This window comes from Oncorhynchus mykiss, chromosome 2 (assembly GCF_013265735.2).
Source record: "Oncorhynchus mykiss isolate Arlee chromosome 2, USDA_OmykA_1.1, whole genome shotgun sequence".
Classification (NCBI taxonomy): Eukaryota; Metazoa; Chordata; class Actinopteri; order Salmoniformes; family Salmonidae; genus Oncorhynchus; species Oncorhynchus mykiss.
In genome coordinates, this window is record NC_048566.1 from 73,127,951 (window position 1) to 73,146,160 (window position 18,210).

Here is an 18,210-nt window from a genome sequence, read left to right on the forward strand (position 1 = left end):
TATTTATTGACCGTAAATCCCTGGGAGCCTCTCTCAGGCCTAGTGTCTGGTAGGAGGGACACAGAGGGGAGACAGGTTGGATTTAAGGCAGACACAATGTACCTAGACAAGCGACCAGCTCACCTGGGAAATTCCACTCATGTCCACACATGAAAATGCATGGCGATGTACAGGGAGGAGGATCACTGGAGCCTACATAGGGTACCAGTACCGAGTCGATGTGCAGGAGTACAAGGTAAATAAAGTAGATATGTACATATAACTAGGAATAAAGTGACTAGGCAACAGGATAGATAATAAAAAATGTGATGAGTAAAAAACATTTGTGCAAAAAGGGTCAATACAGATAGTTAAATAGTTAACCACATAGCTACCCAGACTAACTATTTAGCAGTATTATAGCGTGGAGGTAGAAGCTGTTCAGGGTCCTGTTGGTTCCAGACTTGGTGCACCAGTATCGCTTGCTGTGCGGTAGCAGAGAGTAGCAGAGAGAATACTCTGCTAAACAGTCCCACAGCCAGCATGGTGATGGCTGGAACACAACACAACAGAACAGAGTCTGCTTCCAAAAGGAATGAGGCACACTGAGCACAGAGATCTGGCTGAGAAATATCTCTCTTTATGTCTCTAAATAAAGAGATCATGGACATCAACATCATGTTTAGAGTTCTTTAGCTTCAACATAATGCTCAGCTCTCAAAAGTGCCAATACATTTTGTTTGTAAAGCTGAGTAAATATGGCCATGTGGTGAGTGGTGCCACAAGGCAAACACAAGCTCTGTGTTGGCCAACAAACCCTGTCACAAATCAGTAGTATCTGTAGTATGTGTGGCTGCCCTTGACCAGCACAAAAACATCCTGTGGTGTACTGCATTAGCATCGAATAGCCCCGGCGATATGCAACTTTTCAGGGAAGTTAGGAACCAATATACACAGGCAGTTAGGCAAGCAAAGGCTAGCTTTTTCAATCAGAAATGTGCATCCTGTAGCACAAACTCCACAAAGTTCTGGGACACTGTAAAGTCCATGGAGAATAATAGCACCTCCTCCCAGCTGCCCACTGCACTGAGGCTAGAAAACACTGTCACCACTTATAAATCCACGATAATTGAGAATTTCAATAAGCATTTTTCTATGGCTGGCCATGCTTTCCACCTGGCTACCCCTACCCCGGTCAACAGCCCTGCACACCCCACAACAACTTGCCCAAACCTCCCCCATTTCTCCTTCACCCAAATCCAGATAGCTGATGTTCTGAAAGAGTTGCAAAATCTGGAACCCTACAAATCAGCTGGGCTTGACAACCCGGACCCTCTCTTTCTAAAATTATCTGCTGAAATTGTTGCAACCCCTATTACTAGCCTGTTCAACCTCTTTCGTATCGTCTGAGATCCCAAAGATTGGAAAGCTGCCGCAGTCATCCCCCTCTTCAAAGGGGGAGACACTCTAGACCCAAACTGTTACAGATCTATATCAATTCTACCCTGCCTTTCTAAGGTCTTCGAAAGTCAAGTTAACAAACAGATCACCGACCATTTCGAATCCCACCATACCTTCTCCGCTATGCAATCTGGTTTCCGAGCTAGTCATGGGTGCACCACAGCCACACTCAAGGTCCTAAACGATATCATAACTGCTATCGATAAAAGACAATACTGTGCAGCCGTATTAATCGACCTGGCCAAGGCTTTCAACTCTGTCAATCACTACATTCTTATCGGCAGACTCAACAGCCTTGGTTTCTCAAATGACTGCCTCACCTGGTTCACCAACTACTTCTCAGACAGAGTTCAGTGTGAAATCGGAGGGCCTGTTGTCCGGACCTCTGGCAGTCTCTATGGGGGTGCCACATGGTTCAATTCTCAGTCCGACTATTTTCTCTGTATGCATCAATGATGTCGCTCTTGCTGCTGGTGATTCTCTGATCCACCTCTACGCAGACGACACCATTCTGTATACTTCTGGCGCTTCTTTGGACACTGTGTTAACTAACCTGCAGACGAGCCTCAATGCCATACAACACTCCTTCCGTGGCCTCCAACTGCTCTTAAATGCAAGTAAAACTAAATGCATGCTCTTCAACCGATAGCTGCCCGCACCTGCCCCCCTGTCCAGCATCAGTACTCTGGATGGTTCTGACTTTGTAACGTTCGTCTTCGTCCTCCTCTGACGAGGAGTAAGAAATGTCAGACCAATGCGCAGCGTGGTAAGTGTCCATCATTTAATAAAGAAAAATGAACACTGAACAAAAACAATAAACAACAACAAAACGTAAGGTGAATGACAAAAACACTAAACAGGAAATAATCACCCACAACTCAAAAGTGAAAGCAGGCTACCTAAATATGGTTCTCAATCAGGGACAACGATAAACAGCTGCCTCTGATTGAGAACCATACCAGGCCAAACATAGAAATCCCAAATTATAGAAGAAGGAACATAGACAACCCACCCAACTCACACCCTGACCATACTCAAACAAAGACATAACTAAAAGAACTAAGGTCAGAACGTGACAGACTTAGAATATGTGGACAATTACAAATACCTAGGTGTCTGGTTAGACTGTAAACTCTTGTTCCAGACTCACATTAAACATCTCCAATCCAAAATCAAATCTAGAATCTGCTTCCTATTTCGTAACGAAGCTTCCTTCACTCATGCTGCCAAACATACCCTCGTAAAACTGACTATCCTACCGATCCTTGAGTTTGGCGATGTCGTTTATAAAATAGCATCCAACACTCTACTCAGCAAATTGGATGCAGTCTATCACAGTGCCATCCGTTTTGTCACCACCACTGCGACCTGTATGCTCTCGTTGGCTGGCCCTTGCTTCATATTCTTCGCCAAACCCACTGGTTCCAGGTCATCTATAAGTCTTTGCTAGGTAAAGCTCCGCCTTTTCTCAGCTCATTGGTCACCATAGCAGCACTCACTGGTAGCACATGTTCCAGCAGATATATTTCACTGGTCACCCCCAAAGCCTATTCCTCCTTTGGCCGCCTTTCCTTCCAGTTCTCTGCTGCCAATGACTGGAACGAATTGCAAAAATCACTGAAGCTGGAGACTCATATCTCCCTCTCTAACGTTAAGCATCAGCGGTCAGAGCAGCTCACAGATCACTGCATCTGTACGTAGCCCATCTGTAAATTGCTCATCTAACTACCTCATCCCCATATTGTTATTTATTTATTTATTTATTTTTTGCTCCTTTGCATCCCAGTATCTCTACTTGCACATTCATCTTCTGCACATCTGTCACTCCAGTGTTTAAATGCTAAATTGTAATTACTTCGCCATTACGGCCTATTTATTGCCTTACCTCCCTAATCTTACTTCATTTGCACACAATGTATATACACTAGATTTTTTTCCCTATTGTGTTATTGACTGTATGTTTGTTTATTCCATGTGTAACTCTGTGTTGTTGTTTGTGTGGCACTGCTTTGCTTTATCTTGGGCAGATCGCAGTTGTAAATGAGAACTTGTTCTCAACTGGCCTACCCGGTTAAATAAAGGTGAAATAAAAATAAAAAATGTGTGTGGATGTGTTTTGTATGTATTTGTGCTTGATTGGAACGCTGCCTTCTGCTGGCTGAAACGGAGTCAAACACATGGTAGAAAGTACTTCTAAAGTACAATTAAATACATTTCCATCTCTGATTTGCATATCATGACATTCAGCTTTGTTTCTGCATTCCTCCCACCTTCTGGTGTCAGGTCTAACTGGCTGAAGCCATGCTGTGGGCGGAGGGCAGCCCTATGGCAGGTATGTCTGCTGAGTGCAGGCTTCAACTGTTTCCTGGTGGCTTGTGTCATCCTGGTGGTCGTGCTGCTGTGTCTGGAGCTGCTCATCGACACCAAGCTTCTGCAGTGTGAGTGACCCTGGACCTGTCTCTGTATTAGAACCTGGATCTCGGCTTATAGATACATGAACATTTGAGTTACTTGCACATATCTTCAATTGTGATTCGACCCTTAGTGATGTTAAAACACACAAAACAGCTGTGGAATTTGTGTTATGTTGGAATTTGGAATTTACAAAAATGCACATCTGTTATTAGGAATGTGGCTAATGTTGGCACTAGGTCTGTTGTATAATAAATACAGTACCTATTATTACGCAGTGACAGTGACAGGTCCAGGACCTGGGGCTGTGACCTCTCCTCTATAATATCAGCATTATTAGTATTCCTCAGTAAACAGTGACGGGTCCAGGACCTGGGGCTGTGACCTCTCCTCTATAATATCAGCATTATTAGTATTCCTCAGTAAACAGTGACAGGTCCAGGACCTGGGGCTGTGACCTCTCCTCTATAATATCAGCATCATTAGTATTCCTCAGTAAACAGTGACGGGTCCAGGACCTGGGGCTGTGACCTCTCCTCTATAATATCAGCATCATTAGTATTCCTCAGTAAACAGTGACAGTGACAGGTCCAGGACCTGGGGCTGTGACCTCTCCTCTATAATATCAGCATTATTAGTATTCCTCAGTAAACAGTGACAGGTCCAGGACCTGGGGCTGTGACCTCTCCTCTATAATATCAGCATCATTAGTATTCCTCAGTAAACAGTGACAGTGACAGGTCCAGGACCTGGGGCTGTGACCTCTCCTCTATAATATCAGCATCATTAGTATTCCTCAGTAAACAGTGACAGGTGGTCTAATGCCACTGTGACCCATAGCACATGGAGATGACCTCATCTGCATCATCTTGCTCTGGAGAAGGAGGTGGGTGTCCTCATCTTTCATGGGTTACAGTCAGGAGTCCCCACCTCTGTGGTGTCACAAGCTCTATGAACGATGGTAGGGCATATGAGTTACAGTCAGGAGTCCCAAACCTCTGTGGTGTCACAAGCTCTATGAACGATGGTAGGGCTATATGGGTTACAGGTCAATATGGCTGTATCTTAACGTATTCAAGTCTTAACAAGTTCCTGGAGGCAGATTGAAGAGACGGGACGGTTGGGAGGTAAAGTAAGACAAAGAAATGGGGAGAGAGAGGTTGTCTGTCTGCTGGGTGAATGTACAGAGAGAGGGAGGGATGGAGGAAGATTAACGGACTGATTGACAGATCAGTGAGCACAACAAATGAAGACAGAAGGGAAGAGGTGCTTGAAGAGAAATGCTGTAGCTGACAGCCTAATGTAGTACGATGCTGACCACAATTAGGCTGATGAATAGGCATGAAGTCAGACAAACCTGTGCATGCACATCTTTGCCTGTACAATATATACAGTATATATACAGTGCATTCAGAAAGTATTCAGACCCCTTGACTTTTTACACAATTTGTTACGTTACAGCCTTATTCTAAATTGGATGAAAAAAAAAATATATCATTAATCTACACACAATACCCCATAATGACAAAGCGAAAACAGGTTTTTAGACATTTTTGCAAATGTATTAAAATAAAAACAGAAATACCTTATTTACATAAGTATTCAGACCCTTTCCTATGAGACTTGAAATTGAGCTCAGGTGCATCCTGTTTCCATTGATCCTCCTTCAGATGTTTCTACAACTTGATTGGAGTCCACCTGTGGTAAATTCAATTGATTGGACATGATTTGGAAAGGCACAAACGTTTCTATATAATGTCCCACAGTTGACAGTGCATGTCAGAGCAAAAACCAAGCAATGAGGTCGAAGCAATTGTCCGTAGAGCTCCGAGATAGGGAGCCGAGGCACAGATCTGGGGAAGGGTACACACATTTATGCAGCATTGAAGGTCCCCAGGAACACAATGGCCTCCATCATGTTTAAATGGAAGAAGTTTGGAACCATCAAAAGACTCTTCCTGGAGCTGGCCACCCGGCCAAACTGAGCAATTTGCAAAAATGTCTAAAAACCTGTTTTTGCTTTATCATTATGGGGTATTGTGTGTAGATTGATGACGGAAAAAAAACTTTGTAAACGATTTTAGAATAAGGCTGTAATGTAACAAAATGTGGAATAAGTCAAGGGGTCTGAATACTTTCTGAATGCACTGCATCTGCCATTTAACAGACAATTTTATCCAAAGCAAACTACAGTCAAGTGTGTATACATTTTATGTATAAGCAGTCCTGGGAATCAAACCCACTATCCTGGCATTAACAATGGCCATGCTCTACACACTGAGCTACAGAGGGCTATGTGTCTGTGCTTGGGTCTGTCTCCAGGATTTACCAAATGATCTGAACCCTGAGTAAACTAGTCATCTTGAAACGGTGTCTCTGCTGTGCTGTCTTCACAGTTAACAACGCGTTCCAGTTTGCCAGCATCATCCACTGGATCAGTCTGGCCATTCTATCTGTGTTCTTCACTGAGGTGAGCCCCCCCCAACAGTCACCACAGTGGCAGCAGGCTCACTTAAAGCTGATGTAGCGGAGGGTTGATTTAATGCTCTAGTGTGCTATAGTTGATTGAGACAAAGGTGAGCTAGAGAGGTGCAGTGGTGTATTCTGATTACAACGCCCTGTTAAGCCCTGGCCTTTCTTTTATCAACACTTATCGACTTATTAGAGCGTTGGTCAATGTACTCTATTGGTCCATCACATACAGTATGTTGTTAAACGTAAACACAGCTATTTAATTTGCTCCTACCGTTTGCTCACAGCGTTACAGCCTCCTCTATCTCACTCATTCTGATACTATTTCCCTTCACAACTTGCTGTGACTGTTAATTGCTCTTGATATATTACGTTTAGTCAACACAATCACTTTTATCTAAAATGCAGATAGAGCTTTTCTGTTGCACCGTAGCTTTTAACTAGCGCCAGAGCCTCAGATAAACCCTATTGATAAACCCTGTTTCCTCAGGCCTAGCAGTTTATCTTTGTAGTTCTCTGTTCACCGGTCTGCTGCTCTATTTGGTTGAGAAACAGTACAGTGGTTCTTCCTTTAAAAGTTGCGGCGTACTGCAGCACAGCTTGCGGGGTGCCGCAGAATTCTATGACAAGTTATTTATGTGTCAGCCATTGTTGCCAGAATGATGCAATTTACCACAATCTGCCACCATCTACCATGTGTATGTGTTTTAGTTATCAATGAAAGCTAACCCTTAGTGATTCATGTAAGTATTGGCTGTGGCAGGACAGCTTCTGCTCAGGTGGAATCCTGAATATGTAAAAGGAGAGGAGTGCAGTGGCCTTCTGCAGCCCCTGATGAGTCAGCTGCAGCTGGTGCAGTGTGTGTCTCTAATTGTTTGAAGGAAATCTGACCGCTGTGGCAGTGAACTGTAGGAGTATGTCATTGATGAATTGCCGGTGGATAGATGAAAGAGAACTGAATCACAACTGCAATTCACTTTCGCTGAGACATTAGTATTTTTAGGGGTGTATTTACAATTAAAGGAAATGTATTCTATTGCTATGGTTCTCTTCCCCAATCCTTTTTACCCTTTCCCTCCCTATCTCCCTCCCCCACTCTCCCTCCTCCCGCTCTCTCAGACGGTGTTCAGAATTGTGGTGCTGGGGATCTGGGATTACATCGAGAACAAAGTGGAGGTAAGCTCCCTGGGGGGCCATCCTGAGGTGGGGTTCAGAGCAGCCCACCACTTCCACAGCAATATTATTCTCCAAATGTCAGAACTCAGACTGGAAACCACCCACAGGCCTGGAGGGAATGTTCTGAAACTTGGATATGTACAGTGGGGCAAAAAAGTATTTAGTCAGCCACCAATTGTGCAAGTTCTCCCACTTAAAAAGATGAGAGTGGCCTGTAATTTTCTTCATAGGTACACTTCAACTATGACAGACAAAATTAGAAAAATAAATCCAGAAAATCACATTGTAGGATTTTTAATGAATTTATTTGCAAATGATGGTGGAAAATAAGTATTTGGTCAATAACAAAAGTTTATCTCAATACTTTGTTATAAACCCTTTGTTGGCAATGACAGAGGTCAAACGTTTTCTGTAAGTCTTCACAAGGTTTTCACACATTGTTGCTGGTATTTTGGCCCATTCCTCCATGCAGATCTCCTCTAGAGCAGTGATGTTTTGGGGCTGTTGCTGGGCAACACGGACTTTCAACTCCCTCCAAAGATTTTCTATGGGTTTGAGATCTGGAGACTGGCTAGGCCACTCCAGGACCTTGAAATGCTTCTTACGAAGCCACTCCTTCGTTGCCCGGGCGGTGTGTTTGGGATCATTGTCATGCTGAAAGACCCAGCCATGTTTCATCTTCAATGCCCTTGCTGATGGAAGGAGGTTTTCACTCAAAATCTCACGATACATGGCCCCATTCATTATTTCCTTTACACGGATCAGTCGTCCTGGTCCCTTTGCAGAAAAACAGCCTCAAAGCATGATGTTTCCACCCCCATGCTTCACAGTAGGTATGGTGTTCTTTGGATGCAACTCAGCATTCTTTGTCCTCCAAACACGACGAGTTGAGTTTTTACCTAAAAGTTATATTTTGGTTTCATCTGACCACATGACATTCCACCAATCTTCTTCTGGATCATCCAAATGCTCTCTAGCAAACTTCAGACGGGCCTGGACATGTACTGGCTTAAGCAGGGGGACACGTCTGGTACTGCAGGATTTGAGTCCCTGGCGGCGTAGTGTGTTACTGATGGTAGGCTTTGTTACTTTGGTCCCAGCTCTCTGCAGGTCATTCACTAGGTCCCCCCGTGTGGTTCTGGGATTTTTGCTCACCGTTCTTGTGATCATTTTGACCCCATGGGGTGAGATCTTGCGTGAAGCCCCAGATCGAGGGAGATTATCAGTGGTCTTGTATGTCTTCCATTTCCTAATAATTGCTCCCACAGTTGATTTCTTCAAACCAAGCTGCTTACCTATTGCAGATTCAGCCTTCCCAGCCTGGTGCAGGTCTACAATTTTGTTTCCGGTGTCCTTTGACATCTCTTTGGTCTTGGCCATAGTGGAGTTTGGAGTGTGACTGTTTGAGGTTGTGGACAGGTGTCTTTTATACTGATAACAAGTTCAAACAGGTGTTATTAATACAGGTAACAAGTGGAGGACAGAGGAGCCTCTTAAAGAAGTAGTTACAGGTCTGTGAGAGCCAGAAATCTTGCTTGTTTGTAGGTGACCAAATACTTATTTTCCACCATAATTTGCAAATAAATTCATTAAAAATCCTACAATGTGATTTCTGGATTTAAAAAAAAAAAAATTCTGTCATACTTGTACATGTTTTTTCATTCAAATATTGTCTTCTTGCTAATATCTTTGTGTGTGTGCTTGTGTGTAGGTGTTTGACGGTGCAGTCATAGTCCTGTCCCTGGCCCCCATGGTGGCCTCAACGGTGGCCAACGGCCCTAGCAGCCCCTGGGACGCCATCGGCCTCATCATCACCCTGCGCATCTGGAGGGTCAAGAGGATCATCGATGGTGAGGCTGGGAGGGCCTGAGGGTAGATGTATGGGGTGCAGAGGGTGGATGAATACAGTCTCCTCTGTGTCATGTCCTTAACTGTCAGGTTGCAGAGATGCGACAACAATATTTCTGCAGCTCCACCCTTATGGATTTTATTATCCTAACTGGCTTTTGACAGAGCTTTACGGATTTTTTTTTACCATGCATATTACCAACCACAATCAATACTTGCTTTACAACACAATGACAAATACATACATAATCTGATACAGATTCACACACGTTGTACTGTTTCTTGACTCTAAGCTGTTTTTAATTGTTACGCCCTCTTGTGGAAGTTCCATGTTTCACATGCACACATATGTACATTGATTGATTTAAGACAGGAAACATGTTTTTCTTACTGATCATAATCCCTCTTATGTGGCCTACTACTGATATTAAAAAAATAAGTTATGTCAGTGTGGCTGTTTATCCCTACCTAGAAGTCTCTTTAACAGTCTGCCCTGTGTTCTGTCCCAGCCTACGTGCTGCAGGTAAAAGTGGAGATGGAGATGGAGAACCAGCAGTATGAGAAGGCCAAAGCTGTCAGGGAGGAGCAGCTGGAGAGACTCACCCAGATCTGCCAGGAGCAGGCAGTATGTTCACACACCTGTCTAACTAGTTACCATTACCTGTCATTGACCAGTAGAGGGCAGCAAAGTGCCAGAAATAATTGCTAAAATAACACATTCAAATTCACACACATATTAGTGGAATAACCAAACCTTTAATCTGACAAACACTGAATTGTGTCACACTGACCCTTTGAATACATAAATAGATCACATATCCGTAATAGGAGATACTATCAGGTTCTGTATTCAGTCATAATGATTCACAACATTCCTGTTATTCCCATCCTGGGATTATTATTATTATAGTACAGCTGAGGGCTTATGACTGTCACTGTACAACCCTGCTGGGTCCTGTTGACCCAAGAGGGAAAAGGTTTATGTTCTAACCATTAGAGGGATCTGTAATATGTACATACGTAAATGTCATCTATTTATGTGTGCAATGGTCAGTGTGACACAAGTCAGGGTTTGGCAATATAGCCAACAGCTACCAGTAATGTAGTTAGCGGATGAGATACAGTGTGTGGACGTTAGGGCCAGAGCTCTTAAAGGGTATTCAGGTGTTTGTATGCAAGGATAACACATGTATGTTCTCCCTTTGTCCTCCCCCCCTTCTTTCTCTCTCTTTCTCGCTCTTTCTTTCTCTCTCTCTCTCGCTCTCTGTCTTTCTTTCTCGCTCTCTTTCCTTCTTTCTCTCACTCTCTCTTTCTCGCTCTCTCTCTATTAGTTTGAGATCAGGCAGCTGCGGGCCCACCTGGCTCAGCAGGACTTGGACCTGGTAGCAGAGCGAGAGGCTGCCATGCAGATCCACCATGTGTGGGGCAAGCAGAGCAGCAGCTTCCAGGAGGTGGACGGCCTGGCCCCTGGGGGCCCCGATCAGCGAGGCCAGGCTAAAGCCAGGGAGGCAGCAGCCCCTAGAGGTACCACACCCTGATCCTGTAGCATTACATCAGAACACTGTAGATTGTCTCATCAAGATAAAACAATGTCATAGGGTTCTATCTCTAGGGATTGCCTGCTGGCTGTGGTTTCTAACCACAGAGGGTCTCTCTTGAAGCCAGGGGAATAGTGGGATGCCTTGGCCAAGTCAGACCAGATTTTCCATGCAAAGTGGCCGAATGAACAGAGTGCTCTGTGCTTTGGGTCATGTTTGTTAAACAGAGGTTGTCTGGGTCGAAAAGAAGTTCTCCGTTCACCTGGAAACCACAACAGACATCTAACAAACCACACCAGATTCCAGGGAGGATAGAATAGTAGAGTACTGTACAAGGAAAATCCTTCCACAAGAACAGCAGCCTGATGGGATGCCTACAGTGTGGGATCTCTGAGTCGGAGACCTCAGTGCTATGGGAGTGCTGTTTGAATGAGGACAAGATCCTCTATGTAAATATGCACTCCCCTCCGTGTTTATTTGGACAGTGAAGCACTTTGTGTTTAGTCCCCTCCCAAATGGGCTCCCGGTCTAAGGCACTACATCTTAGTGCAAGAGATGTCATTACTGTCCCTGGATGATGCAGATGCTAAGCTACAGGACTGTTTTGCTAGCACAGACTGGAATATGTTCCGGGATTCTTCCTATGGCATTGAGGAGTACACCACATCAGTCATTGGCTTCATCAATAAGTGCATCGATGACGTTGACCCCACAGTGACTGTACATATATACCCCAACCAGAAGCCATGGATTACAGGCAACATCCGCACTGAGCTAAAGGCTAGAGCTGCCGCTTTTAAGGAGCGGGACTCTAACCCGGAAGCTTATAAGAAATCCCGATATGCCCTCCGACGAACCATCAAACAGGCAGTATCAATACAGGACTAAGATCGAATCGTACTACACCAGCTCCGATGCTCATTAGATGTGACAGGGCTTGCAAACCATTACAGACTACAAAGGGAAGCACAGCCGAGAGCTGCCCTGTGACACAAGCCTACCAGACGAGCTAAACTACTTCTATGCTCGCTTCGAGGCAAATAACACTGAAACATGCATGAGAGCACCAGCTGTTCCGGACGACTGTGTGATCACACTCTCCGCAGCCGATGTGAGTAAGGCCTTTAAACAGGTCAACATTCACAAGGCCGAAAGGGCCAGGCGGATTATCAGGATGTGTACTGCAAGCATGCGCTGACCAACTGGCAAATGTCTTCACTGACATTTTCAACCTCTCCCTGTCCAAGTCTGTAATACCAAAATGATTTAAGCAGTCCACCATAGTGCCTGAGCCACACTAAGGTAATCTGCCTAAATGACTACATGAGTAGCACTCATGTCTGTAGCCATGAAGTGCTTTGAAAGTCTGGTCATGGCTCACAACACCATTATCCCAGGAACCCTAGACCCACTCCAATTTGCATACCGCCCTAACAGATCCACAGATGATGCAATGTCTATTTCACTCCACACTGGCCTTTCCCACCTGGACAAAAGGAACACCTGTGTGAGAATGTTATTCATTGACTATAGCTCAGCGTTCAACACCATGGTGTCCTCAAAGCTCATCACTAAGCTAAGGACCCTGGGACTAAACACCTCCTTCTGCAACTGGATCCTGGACTTCCTGACGGGCTGCCCCCAGGTGGTAAGGGTAGGTAACAACACATCCGCCATGCTGATCCTCAACACAGGGGCCCCTTAGGGGTGCGTGCTCAGTCCCCTCTTGTACTCCCTGTTCACTCATAACTGCATGAGCACGCCCCCATTTTGATTGACAGGGCTGTAGTGAAGCAGGTTGAGAGCTTCAAGTTCCTTGGTGTCCACATCACAAACAAATTAACATTGTCCAAGCACACCAAGACAGTCTTGAAGAGGGCACGACAAAACTTATTCCCCCGCAGGAGACTGAAAAGATTTGGCATGGGCCCTCAGATCCTCATAAGGTTCTACAGCTACAGCATCGAGAGACTGGTTGCATCACTGCCTGGTTTGGCAACTGCTCTGCCTCCGACCGCAAGGCCCTACAGAGGGTAGTGCGTATGGCCCAGTACATCACTGGGGCCAAGCTTCCTGCCATCCAGGACCTCTATACCAGGTGGTGTCAAAAGATGGCCCTAAAAATTGTCAGACTCCAGCCACCCTAGTCATAGACTGTTCTCTCTGCTACCGCACGGCAAGTGGTACCGGAGCGCCAAGTCTAGGTCCAAGAGGCTTCCAAACAGCTTCTACCCCCAAACCACAAGACTCCTGAACATCTAATCAAATGGCTAATCAGACTATTTGCATTGCCACCCCCTCATTTACACTTCTGCTACTCTCTGTTATCTATGCATAGTCACTTTAATAACTCTACCTACATGTACATATTACCTCAAATAACCGGTGCCCCCGCACATTGACTCTGTACCGGTACCCCCTGTATATTGTCTCGCTATTGTTATTTTACTGCTGCTCTTTAACTACTTGTTACTTTTAATTCGTATTCATGTTTTTTAAACTGCATTGTTAGTTAGGGGCTTGTAAGTAAACATTTCACTGTAAGGTCTACTACACCTGTTGTATTCGGCGCATGTGACTAATACAATTTGATTTGGTTCGAATCTAGGCTGAATCACATCCGGCCGTGATTGGGAGTCCCATAGGGAGGCGCACAATTGGCCCAGTGTCGTCCGGGTTTGGCCGGGGTAGGCCATCATTGTAAATAAGAATTTGTTCTTCACTGACTTACCTAATTAAATTTAAAAAATTGAAGGTGTCTTAAGTGTTTGGACAAATTCACTTACAGTGTATTACATTTAGTCAAAAGTGTAGTATTTGGTCCCATATCCCTAGCCCGTAATAACTACATCAAGCTTGTGATTCGACAAAGTTGTTGGATGTATTTGTAGTTTTTTGGTTGTGTTTTAGATTACGTTGTGCCCAATATAAATGGATGGTAAATAATGTAGTCATTTTGGAGTCACTTTTATTGTAAATAAGAATGGTGGATGCTACGATGATTAAGGATAATAATGAATGAATAGTGAATAATGATGAGGGAGAAAGTTACAGATACATAAAGATCATGCTAACCTCTCACCATTACCAGTAACAGGGGATGATATTTATGCCTCTGTAAATTTCTCACTCATCATTAATCACAATTGATTCATTATTATCCATAATCATGGTGGCATCCACATTAACATAGAAGTGTTAAGAAACATATCCAATTTTTTTTTACAATAAAATGACCCCAAAATGATACAATACATTATTTTCTATTGGGCGCAACATAATCTGAAACAGCACCAAAACAAACTGTAAATGCATCCAACAAGTTTGCAGAGTCACAAGCTGGATGTAGTCATTGTGTGCTAGGAATATGGGAACAAATACAAAAATGTTGACAACATTTTATACACTATAAATACATTTTTCCAAATAGTTATGACACCTTCAAATGGGGGGACTAGATGCATAGTGCTTTCATTTCTAAATTGTAAAACAGATCTATGAAAACACCCTCAAATAAAAGGTGACATTCTATACTGTCGCCTCAAATAAAACATTTGATTTCAAATGCAAAATGCTGGCGCATAGAGACAAATTAGATTCACTGTCCAAATAAATACATAGGGGAGTGTATCTGTAAACCAAAAGACTGGTTTAAAAAGATGTCGCACTTCTGTATGATGACCATTGTATCTAACCTAGGCCAGGATTCAATCCGATCGTGGATTATAGGCATTGCTGCTTATAAAGGTTATGTATGAACAGTCAAAATCATGTTTTTCATAAAATGTGATGATATTTGAAGGAAACCAGATCAAAGTATGACGACTAATGACTGTTGCTTCTACATTGATAAAGTTTGATCATAAAGTTACTGGTTCCCTCCCCATGTCTAACACTTGGATACATGGACAAGGTAACATCACCTTAATCTCATTTTAATACACCAATGGTAAAATTATATTATTTTGTCTAATTTAAATAAGTTCCGCCTAGTAACCAACATAAGAAAGGTGTGTTTGCAGAGGGGCGTGGTTTATATAGCTAGATAGCTACTCTACTGGTGCCAAAATGTGACTGTAGGGTGTCAGCAAATATAATTAAATCTTTACCATATTGATCTATGGCAAAGATACTTATATGTTTCCCCTTTCATCTGTGTCTGGTGTTAGCTAGTTACTGGTTAGCTAGGTCTTCATCTGTGTCTGGTGTTAGCTAGTTACTGGTTAGCTGGGTCTTCATCTGTGTCTGGTGTTAGCTAGTTACTGGTTAGCTGGGTCTTCATCTGTGTCTGGTGTTAGCTAGTTACTGGTTAGCTGGGTCTTCAACCAGCACGGAACAAAGGAGGGGGGGGGGGGGGGTCTTTCAAAACGCTGACAGTTGTCATGACAACACATTCGTCAGTACTGCTGTGAATCACAAGAGACATATCAAACGGGAATGTATTAAAAAACAAATTGGCATCATTGAAGCAATTTCAATGTTTTTTGAGTTGCTTTGTGTATCAGCAAATTAGTTGCTCACTGCATCCAAGTTGCTTGACATAGGAGTTTCAAAGAGCTGTCAGTGTAGGCGAGCTCTTAAATATAAGCTCCCTGCCCACTCAACCTGTCTCTTCAAACTTCCTGGTAGTTAGCCATGAGAGAAAAAGTACTTTTCAGAATGACTTTTCAGGACCTTTTAATGGCAATTTCCCAATTGTTTTTCATTGCCTTTAAAAGCCGCAACGCCTATAACCCGCCATCGGATTTAATCATGAGGAGAACATCCGCCTAAACCTACTGTTTGTTTTCATGTCTCAGGAGAAGGAGGGCAGGGTGACTGGCATACTGGCATGGGGGTACTGAAATATTATCAAAACATAAGTCTTTAAAATTCTGAACAAACACTCCAATGAATACAGGAGCCATAAAACTTTCAAAGGGAGACAGATCATAAGTTGCAGGAGACAGGAGAAACAAAGCACTTTCCTTTAGTAAATACATAAATCACCCTGCTCCACTCTCTGCTGTATATCTGAGATGAGATATCTGAGGTTTCACAGAGAGGCTGTGTCAGACTGCAGCCTTTTAAGTGGTCCTCACATGCTCATGTGTTATTAATCGCAGAGTGATCGTCTCTGACGCCACATTTTAGTCCGAGCATCCCCTGCCTTCTTGGAACAGTCTTAAAATGAATATTTGAAGAAGAAACATAAATAAAACCCATCTGTCTAGTGGTCCTGAGGGAATGGGGATGGCACTTAGAGGTAAACTGTTACAGGTCAGAGATGCCAGCCACAGGCCCTTCTACCCACCACCTCACCTCTTTTTACATTCCTTACCTTGCTTCCTATGGGTTCAACCTTCTGGTCAGGAATATCTGACTGATGCATTCTGGGAGATCTTTACAGAACAAACATGGGAATAGATTGTCACAAGCTCTATTAGATAAGGGTACCAAACATCTAACTCATTTAATTGTTTCTGAGAAAAAGTACATACCTATTTTGTTTCTTATTTCTTTCAGATCATGTTGTTCAAGATGACATGAACAACTACATCAGCCAGTACTACAGTGAGGCAAGCAGTGGTAAGAATAAACAATTGTCTACACCCTCACAGGTTTGTTTGTGTACTTTGCTTTGCGGACAGTCAGCAGGATCATGTGTTGAGTCCAAGTTGTTTGTGATTCTTGTAGATGTTGGGATCCCAGACCCAGCTCGTGTCATCACCACTGCAGCCATAGATGTGCACCTGCCCAATAACCCCAGCCAGCTGCCCTCGTCTCTGGTGAGTGCAGATGCAGCGTCCAGCTGTCTGCAGCGGACGGGTAGCTCTGTGAGCGAGGCCTCCAACACCACCGTGTCCCGCTCTCGCTCCAGCTTCAGCGCCCACCAGCACAGTATAAGTAGCCACACCCTGGGCTCCAACACCGACTGCAGCTCCACCGTCCGCGAGGCCTCCACCTCCACAGACTCCTACAGTGGCCAGCGCTGTTACCCCCCGCCCTACTGCAGCCCCCTGGCCCTGGGCTTGGGAACACAGCCTGGCCCCAGAGGACACCCCAGCGCTGTGGTGCAGGAGCTGCTCTCCTCCCTGTCTGAGGACTCCTGTCTGGGACAGAAGGGCTTGGACCCTGTCAACCTCAAACTGCCCAGCCCTGCTGGCTCCGCCAAGACCAGCCCTGAGCTGGAGCACAGGCTCAACATCTACAACAAGAGGAACAAGGAGAGCCGCAGAGGCTTCCACACCAAGCCTCTCATCCACCTGCAGGCCAGGGAGCCTTTCATGGAGGAGAAGTACAGGCTGTCTCAAGCAGATGCCCCCGTCAGCAGCCTGCCTGAGACATAGGAAAGGGCTACAGGTGGTACTGTATCTCTTAGCCAGCACTGACTCACTCCTCAAATAACCTCCTGAAACTCACTGACTAAAACTAAAGACATGAACTCAGAGGCATCCTCCACTGGCATTCAGCCATCTTCCTCATTGCCAAAAGCACCTTGGAACTGTGAATGGCAGCTCTGCCAGCACAGCCCATCGTCCATTGAGGACAGGGAAACATGCCTTAGTGAGCAGGCACTGAACATCTATCAGGAAGTGCCACTATAAATGAGTATATGGAGTCACCAAAAGAAACCAGCATTAGGGCATTAGCCCCAAGCTCTGAGGTAGCAGGGCTCAGCAGAAATGTGACTGGCTCTGATGCTTTTGAATGTGATATAATTTAGCGATGGGGCTGGGTGTGTGTGGGTGGAACTGGGTGGTTTGTTTATCTGATGTACTTACTTAGGGATTGGAGACACTAGACTGATCACAAAACAACTACTATCTGGCAATCATATTATGATGTCATGAGCCACACTAATCAGACATTTTATAAACAAACCATACTGAAAGTCAACCTGGAGTCTCTCGACCTCAACATTAAGTACAGTCCTCTCTGATCGGACTAATGCAGGGTACATTTGATCTGTGTTCTACTGTGTTGAGCTGTGTTCTCAGCTTATTTCTTACCTTTGTCTTTCTACATTATCAATGCTAAAGTTTGTATTCAAATGATATGACAAAATATTTTTAAGCCAGACAATTGAGCGATTGAGGGATGTTTCAGCTACCAAATCTCAAGGGGTTTGTAATTGAAGATGTTATGTAAAGTGTTGGTCAGAAGAAAAAGTATTATAGCATGGACCTTTAAAAATATCTGCTTTCAGACATGGCAATCTAATCCTGTGCACTTAAATGTCAACAGGCATTTTGTAAATTGATCATGAAGGGAATTCAGTGCAGAGTAAAAGCAATTAAAAGCAAACGTGGTAAAAGAACAGTCATTTACAGTCAGTTTTATC

The 18,210-nt window shown here is 44.1% G+C and overlaps 1 protein-coding gene across 2 annotated transcripts in view; it reads left to right on the forward strand.

The window, feature by feature from the left end:
* Nucleotides 1–18,173, forward strand: part of tmem266 (transmembrane protein 266) — a 61,835-nt gene extending 43,662 nt beyond the window's left edge. For both annotated transcript variants that reach the window (XM_021571117.2, XM_036955069.1), the window contains exons 4-11: nt 3,724–3,878; nt 6,249–6,322; nt 7,444–7,500; nt 9,212–9,350; nt 9,858–9,973; nt 10,680–10,872; nt 16,392–16,454; nt 16,563–18,173. In XM_021571117.2, the coding sequence (XP_021426792.1) occupies nt 3,724–3,878; nt 6,249–6,322; nt 7,444–7,500; nt 9,212–9,350; nt 9,858–9,973; nt 10,680–10,872; nt 16,392–16,454; nt 16,563–17,215 (1,450 nt within the window). In that variant the 3' untranslated portion in view covers nt 17,216–18,173. The remainder of the gene's footprint in view (nt 1–3,723; nt 3,879–6,248; nt 6,323–7,443; nt 7,501–9,211; nt 9,351–9,857; nt 9,974–10,679; nt 10,873–16,391; nt 16,455–16,562) is intronic.
* The last annotated feature ends 37 nt before the right edge of the window (nt 18,174–18,210 follow it).